At 38.9% G+C, this 8735-nt stretch overlaps 1 protein-coding gene across 1 annotated transcript in view; it reads left to right on the top strand.

Moving 5' to 3' along the window:
- LOC108248746 (epidermal growth factor receptor substrate 15-like 1) overlaps positions 1–8735 on the top strand; it is a 145172-nt gene that overhangs the window by 81261 nt on the left and 55176 nt on the right. Inside the window, exons 15-17 of the mRNA XM_037974303.1 lie at positions 3205–3277; positions 7666–7827; positions 8054–8251. Of these exons, the coding sequence (XP_037830231.1) occupies positions 3205–3277; positions 7666–7827; positions 8054–8251 (433 nt within the window). The remainder of the gene's footprint in view (positions 1–3204; positions 3278–7665; positions 7828–8053; positions 8252–8735) is intronic.

The raw sequence follows: 8735 nt of genomic DNA, 5'->3' as shown, positions 1-8735 counted from the left end.
CTGGGGAGAGGGAAGTCTGGGTCTCCCTGCTTAGGCTGCTGCCCCCGCGACCCGACCCCGGATAAGCGGAAGACAATGGATGGATATATGGATTAGGCAGTTACCTGACTTATCGTCAAATTTGTTTGATGGGTTCGGCGAACTACACTCAGACTGTCTTGTTACGGGAGCTGAATCGCAAGTTGGATGCGATCCTTTTACAGGACCGCAGACTGAATTGCGTTTCTGGAACTCATTATTAATATGGGTTACATCTTGGAGAAAGTTGCTCGCTCGAATTAAGGCGGAATGGTCCTGGAATTTGGCTGTTTGGATTCGCCATTAAGAAGTATCAGCAAGACTTTTCAAGGCAGAGGAAAACAAGTCTGCCTGACCCAAAACATTTACTGCTTGTTTGTGAATTTGGCTCCCCTAGGCTGACCTTGGTCAGCTATCTCATATTTCTCCTGGAACTATGTAAACAAGATGTTCCCCTCTGCCTAAGGACATCTGTGAATCTCCTCAGAGCTCGCTGATAACATTCCATCATTACCAAAGACAATGGTCTCTGTGACGTGATTCATGGACTTCTTTACACACACACACACACGAAAATTCACACACTACACTGCCTTCCATCGTCTCTACGCACACATACGCACACTTTCCACTGTTTCTGTTACCTCTCTCACTGCAACCCCCCCCCTCTTTCCCTCTTTCTCTATCTTGGTCGTTGGCCATTTCTAGCGGGTCTCTGGTACTATTTAGAAAGTTCAGTACTGTTTAGTTTAGCTTTCTCATGTTTTTAGCTTCCTGTACACTTAGTTTAGTTCTTGGTACTATTTAGAAAGTACACTTAGTTTAGTTCTGTACACTTAGTTTAGTTCTTGGTACTATTTAGAAAGTACACTTAGTTTAGTGATTATGATTTCATTTAGATTATTTTAGCTACTATTTTGACTGTCTCAGCTCATGCTTAGATATGTCTGGTTTCATGATTTTAATTAGATTATCCCATATTCCATTTTGAGTATACATGATTCATTTGGATTATACATGATTGATGTGTTTTCCTTGATGTGTTTTCTCAATGTATTCATTGTATTTTTATTGTACTCTGTTTTTTTTCTGTTATAAAGCACTTTGGATCGCCTTTTTGCTTAAAAGTGCTATATAAATAAATCTCACTTCACTTTACTTTACCGTATGCATTTCTGCCTCATTATGCAAATGAGGAGGGCTGCTTTCTTGGTCCAGCTCCTCTAGCTATCAGCTATCATGGACTCAAATTAGACGTTCTCCTGAAACAGCCAAAAGCCCAGGCATGCACAATCAATCTGCACATGGATCCTGCTCCTTTCTGTTTATTGACCAATAGTAGAGGAGCTACTTGGATCAAAGTGTCTCTCTGCACTTTGATCCTCTACAGAAACTCAGAATACAACAGAGACGACCAATTGTTTATTAGAAGAGATGTTTAATGTGACAAAATGAGAATTTAATAGAATTTTTTTTTTGTTTGACTGATTCAAGTGTATACTGACTGTACTTGTTTTTTACCTTTGTAAATGGCCATCACTCACTTTGTAGCTGATGGCTATTAACATTGTGCTGAGGTGCAGCCTGAAAGCTTTCTCTTTACTGCAGCAGAATTACGCTGATTGGTATATATTTTTTGTAAGTTCTTTTTCTTTAATTATATTTCCAAAATTGATATCGGGAGGCCAGAGCTGCACAATAATTGGAAATCGTTTATCAGCCCACAAAATCCAAATTTGTGCATCTCTAATTAAAACATTAGTTTAGACCAGAATGAGCATCTTATTTTAGTTATATCTCTCTTTTTTCTACTTTTTCCACTCATTCATTCATCCACCTAATCTTCATTTGATTTGTGTATTAGAGCAGGGCCTCTAATTTTATTTGTGCGAGTCCCAAAGGCACACAGACATGTTTCTTGAATTTTGGACATGTTCAAGAAATGCATGTAACACATTTTTAGTATAAAATAGTATCAGGGTTGTTGGGAAAACCATCTCAGACTTATTGTGAGTGGCTTCAGCCTGTCTTAAGAGTACTAGAGCTGTATTTTGACTACTGCAAATAGCTCTGTTTTGACAGAAAACATGCCCAGGTCTAAAAACTACTCTGATTATAATATTTTTTTACAAAACTGGTTTAAATCTGCTTATCTTCATTTCTAAAGTGTACTCCAGTAAATTAAATAATAAACATTAGGCAGCTGCTGAGGTGGGCATGATGCGGAAGGAAGTGGGCAACAAAATAACATGCTAAGCAAAGAATACAAATTTAAAAGCTATGTACATGAAAATAAGCCACAATTTTCAAAAACTAGCCATACAAAACAAGGCTGCTGGCTTAGTCAGAATTCTTAGAGACTGCAGCTGAAGATTTTGTCTCTTTTCTCACAATTTTGAATCGCCAATTAGTCTCCCAATGGTCAGCTCAGTGAGATACTAGCTTCATTATGATTCTGGACTTGAACATTTTTGGATAACATCCAGCTCATTCCGTTTTTAAAATTCCTCTGTTCTTGAGCATTTGTTGACCACAATCTTTTCCTTTTGTTTGTTTGTTTTCTTTTTTCTGTCTTTTCACTAACTCATTCCACACTGGTTTAAATTATGTTGATAACAGAGGTGCGAGGAAAATGCAGCTTTATCACAACTGATATCGTCATCACAATAAACAATATTGCACATTACAAGTTCTTTTAATATTGTGCAGCCTTCGTGCTATAGCTTATCAACTTAAGCCAACACAGTAATAGCTATAACTCAGTCAGTTTTACAGATATTGAGCTAAATTTGGTGTAGTAGTAGCTGAGAGATATTCACAACATATACTCTGTACAATAGCACATGTTGTGAGGGCTCAAAAAATAAGGTGAGATTGTGCATAACATCAATTTCAAGATTTGAACAAAATGGCTACAACTTTGTCATTTCTGAACTCTGACATGAAAGGCAGTGGATGACATGAATTCTGCCAAGGTAATCTGGGACTTTATTTTTTATGTAGTAGTTTTTCTACAAGTTGTGCTCCCCTTATTTCAGACTTTAGGTACATATTGCTGTTTTGAACATTTGAACATGTTTTATAGGTGCAGAAGTAGCGCCTTTGATCATGAATGTTGCATAGACCTGCTTTAGTTGATATTTGTGTTTGATGCATGCACTCTGTCTGAATGTTTCTGTGCGTCAGGGAGAAGTACACTCTGGAGCAGGACATCAGGGAGACAGAGGAGACCATCAGACAGAAGACTTCAGAGGTGCAGGTGAGAAAATTTTATTATGCACTTATTTCCTTTGAAATAAAAAGGCTTGAAACCAGAGCTGGGCAATATGACCAGATAGGCAGATATATAAAAATATACTCATTCACTCACTTAATCATTTACTGACTTACTTACTTACTACGGAAGGAAATTCAGACATCCAGCAGTTGCTACAGACAGAATAGAATAATAATAAATCAACCCAGCCCTGCACCCTCCCACCATTCCAAGTCCATTTGTAAAAACATGTACTGGTGGACGATCATTGAGTGTCTCCTCCTCCTAGCGAGATGCTGTACAGTTGCATTGCCAAGGGGACAAAATAATTCTTCAGTCTATTGTGGAGCAGGATTGCGACAGCAGTCTATGACTGAACATACTCCTTGCTTAAAATGCAGTGCAGAGGGTGGTGGGGATAGTTCACAATGAAGAGCATTTTGTTCAGAGTCTCTGCCACAATCACCAGAGAGTTCAGCTCTGTGCCCACCACATAACCAGACTTCTTTACCAGGCTGTCCAGCTGTGCCATGTCCTTTTTTCTGGCCACCACAGACTGCTAAAACATCTGCATCTTCTTGCAGTCATCGAAGGATCCACATCATCCCACCAAGTCCTCCACCAATCTCCTGTACTCCTCCTCCCGTCCATCGCTGATACATCCAACTATCTCAGTGTCATCTGAGTGTTTCTGTGTATGACAGAGCTCAGAGTGGTACTGGAAGTCAGACATATACAGAGTCAACAGGAAAGGAAAGAGCACAGTGCCCTGCGGTGCTCCTGTGCTGCTCAGCACATGTGCTGTTCTGTATCCTGATAAACTGTGGTCTCCCTGTGAGGTAGTCCGTTATCCATCTCACCAGGTGAAGGTCCACCCCCATCTCTGCCAGTTTGTCTCAAAGGATACAGGTATTGATGGTGTTAGAAGTGCTTTAAAATTTCGAAGTACATGATTCTTACCATGCTATTCCCTTCAGGATTCCCACGAGTCCTTGAAATCCTTAAAAGTTCAACGTCTTGGAAAATGTTTTGAAAACAACCAAAAAAGACACTTGTCCATGAAAGTCCTTGAATATTTTTTTTGAGTTTCAAATCTAACATGAGTGACGGCCGCTGTAAACGTGTCATTGAGTATGTTTGAGTCTAAAACTAGCGAAAGTGAAACTAGCATTCACTCTTTTCATCTAAAAATCCATAAAACAGTAATGTACATCACATCCTTAAATGTATGTAGCATGGATATATCTAGTGATGTCTAGATTGTGTTGAGACTTGTGTGTCCAATATGTCACCTGCTTCCAGCTGAAGCCTCCTGTCGAGGCTTGTGTTGAAATGGAGAGACGTGACATTTGAAGCTTCGTTTACAGAACTTAGTGCTTTGGAATGGGGTTTGATTTTGGTAAGATGTCTCAGGGAAAAATATGACTGGTTTTTATCAGTGGTTGGAGAGCAGTGGGGGTTTGGAGTAGATTTTGTTTCACTGTGGGCTGCAACTTGTTCTTCATTCTAACAATAGAAATGTCTAGAAGAGGAAGTTTTTACCTGTTCAGGGGCACTTTGGTCAGATTTCTCCCAATGAGGTGTTTAAATCAAAATGAGATCCAGTTACCAAAGCACTTTAGGCTATTACATATTTTCTTTTATCAAAATCATTTTCACTAAGACTTCCTCAAATAAGCAGAGTGTCATTAACAATGTGCTGTGTTTAAATCATACTTTTCAGGTACATCATTTCATACAATTAAGACATAGACTTGACAGATTTTTTCCTGTCGAATATTTATTTATTCACCACTAGATGGACTTGGTGAGCATTTGAATCTTGTTATGAGGAACCATTTTGCAACACATTTGCTGAGGAGCTTCAAGGCTTCAAGGCCTCATATCATCACTAGAGATATCCATGTATTGTGAATATGAATGTAAGGTATGCATTCAATCCACTTTCTTTCATTGACTCTGACCCAACAACTTATAAACGTAACTTATAAAATAGTGGAAGGCAGGCACAGCCAGAAAAAAAAGTCAGTAGATTTATTGTATCGCCCTGTTGGCAGAGTTTAGAACTGCAGGCATTTTCCATAGAGTTTCACTGGGGCAGAAATAATTCTGCTCCATGGACACATTGTGCTGGTTCTAGTTCACAGAGCCACTACTAGCGTAGCCAATCAGCCTCTACAGAGCTAATAAACATTGACAGTGGCAGGCACTGATGTTTGCTTGACAAATTTTCACAGAGCCTCTTATTACACTATAAAAGCCTTGTGTAAACTTGTAAAACAAGGATCTAGTATGTTTTAAACCAGGGGTGTGTAGGGGAAAGGGTATATTTTATTATGAGATAAAGATGTTTGAATTATTAATAATTCATAAATTATAATACCTTGGGGCATCACCCTCTCAAAAGAGGGAAATATTACATAAATCTATAATTTTAGTTATCAGTCTCAACATTTAATTATTCTAAATCATGAGTTCTTCACTTCGGATTAAAATCATAATCATATCAAAACACATGCACACTGAATTAAGTTTTGCACTATTTATGTTACTTTTATTGAATAAACAAATATAACACAAGTTCTGTCAGGTCATGAAAATATTGCACGTTTGAATATGGTAATAAGATACTGATTGAGGGGTTGTAATGGCATGAAGGTTGAACAGAAAGTCTAATTAAATGAAAGAAGTTAAAATTTTGATGTAGAAGGGTTTTGAAAAATTAGCTTTGCAAAATGGAAATGACGATTATTATTATGGATTTGACCACCTGAGTGAGACTAACTCTATAGACTTGTCCGAGATGTCTGAGAAGGGGGTGTAACTCTTATTTAGAATCAACAACAGTGATTAGTTTATGGCTATTGTATGGGTCATCTGAAGGGGAACCTCCTAGCATGTGGCTCCTTTTGGTCTGATAAGATCAACAGAGGCCTCTGGGTTTCTTTTCAAAACACTGGTGGTTTGGTTTAGGTGAAACAGTCAATTTTTGCAGTAAGCCGTTATTGCAAAAATAATCCAAACTTTGATGTATGACCCTACAGGTGTTCAACCCTGGTCCTCAAGTGCCACTATCCTGCATGTTTTACTTGTTCCTCTGCTTCAACACACCTGATTAATTTGTTAAATTTCCTCTTCATGTTCTGCAGAAGCCTGTTAATTACCCATTAATTCAAATCAGGTGTGTTGGAGCAGAGAAACAAGTAAAACATGCAGGATAGTGGCACTCAAGGACCAGGGTTAGCCGCCCCTGTTTTAAACTCACCACCACAGAGTTCAGCAGGTCTGAATCTCTCTGAGTTAACAGATCTAAGAGCAAAATAAAGCAGTTCCTTTCTTTAATTTGGGGCCAGAGTGTCTCTTAAGCATGGCCAGGACTTTTTTATTATAATTTATTAGACATGACCCAAAGTCGCTGTGGAGATTTAGCTGCCCGCGAGTTACCAGTTGACATGCCGACAGGTGCAGGATTGCCAAGTTTTGCTCCAGACCGGTAAATAAAGCGGCCTGCTGAGTGGACAGAGTTTTATCACAATCTCTGTGGTTTTATTTAACAGGGAAACTTCTGCTTCTAGCTGAATCATACACCGACTGACTAGTAAGGAACAGATCCAGTCTCTGCAGGTGTTAGGATGCGTAATTTTTTCTCCTTCTTTTAATTCACGTTTACGTTCACATTTTTTTCTCAGTGATGAGTGCAATTTCAAATGTGACAAAGTACAATACTTGAAATAAAACAGGAAAAAATTTTATAATAATTACTTAAAATGTACAAAGTACACAATTCATACTCAATTACAGAACAAGTATGTCTTTTTGGATTTTTGTCTTGCTACCTCTATAATTTAAGTATATGGGTATATGTATGTTTCTTGTTTTCTTGTTAAAATCAATATGTTTTTAAAAAAAAAATTTTTTAAATTTTTTAAAAATTACAGAACACAAGTAAATGTAATTTCCCATCTTTACTAACTGCTGACAACAGCTAACGAGTTGTTTCCCTCACTATCAAAACCCAAACACATAGCCCATTGAAGAGTGGTCAAGATGAGACGGAAAGGGTATGGGGGTCTGCTGAGTATTTTTTGGATGAGAGGGGGAGTAAGCTGGGATAAGTTTGAAAGCTGGAAAGCAAAACTTCTAGTAAATTAAATGCAGATGCCTAAAACTAGTTACCATCTATACTTGATATTTGCAGTATAGTAATTGTTGATATGACACAAGGGAAAACTCTTGATATCAAGAATATATTTGATATATCGTCCAGCCCTATCTTCAATTTGTGACATTTTGTTTTCATTAGCATGGAGTCTGTGAAGTCAACAGTGTAGGCACCATCTTGTCCTTATTAAACACCTGACAATATGAGTATTTGTGTTTTCACAAATCAGGAGATGCAGAACGACCTGGACAGAGAGACAGTCAGCCTGCAGGAGCTGGAGGCACAAAAACAAGATGCTCAGGATCGCTTGGAAGAGATGGACCAGCAGAAACATAAACTAGAGGACATGCTGAACGAAGTGCGCATGAAGTGCCAGGAAGAGTCTCAGATGGTGATGAAAAGAGAAGAAACTCATTGTTTTTGTTCAGTTGTGGTTCTAGCATAAATGGTGTACTCTGCAACATGTTTACACTGGAATTACAAATATGACATAACAAATCCATCAGAAATTGTGGACATTTGAGTCAGTAGATTTTAAAGAACATACAGTTTTGGCGTTAGGGAATTTTAGACTCTGTTAAATATATATATATATTTTTATTCTTTTGTGCCTGTAGATCTCAACTCTCCAGAGCCAGATTCACTCACAGGAGTCAGACCTTCAGAACCAGGAGGAAGAGCTTAGTCGAGCAAAGGCAGATCTGGACCGGCTGCAACAGGAGGAGAGTCAGCTGGAGCAGAGCCTTGCTGCTGGCAAGATCCAGTTAGAAACCATCATCAAATCTCTGAAGGCCACACAGGATGAGATTAACCAGGTAAAATTCTGTTTCTGTTTGTGTTGGCAACTGGCAAATACTAAAAATCAAAAGTCAATCCGGCAGGAATTAACAGATATACAGAACATACTGAAAACCATGAACAAAAGCATCAGGAATGTGCATTAATGTTTAGCTCATAGCACTGGTGCTACAGAGGTTAGTTTTGTAGCACAGGCCAAAATGGACAACATGAAATTTAAGATGGCGCCAGTGTGTGTGGCCTGCCGTCTCTTGCTGTCAACGCTGTTTGTGTGTTTGCTGTTTCTGTTTGTTTTGCCTGGTGCCGGTTCATTGCTAGTGTATGATCGCCAAACATTGCTGGATCTTCGCCTTTTTGCAAAGTGTGGAAAGGCCCGAGGGTCCAGACAGCTTGAGTCAACACCTGATGCTGAGTCAAATCCACCCGCTTGCTTCGTGCTCACGGTGAATCCAGCCTCTGCTGGGAGGTCTGCGGCCCACACCTTTCACCTACTTTGAACCA

Source organism: Kryptolebias marmoratus, linkage group LG24 (assembly GCF_001649575.2).
Source record: "Kryptolebias marmoratus isolate JLee-2015 linkage group LG24, ASM164957v2, whole genome shotgun sequence".
Taxonomy (NCBI): Eukaryota; Metazoa; Chordata; class Actinopteri; order Cyprinodontiformes; family Rivulidae; genus Kryptolebias; species Kryptolebias marmoratus.
The sequence above is the reverse complement of the archived record's forward strand: the minus strand, read 5'-3'. Positions and strand labels throughout refer to the sequence as shown.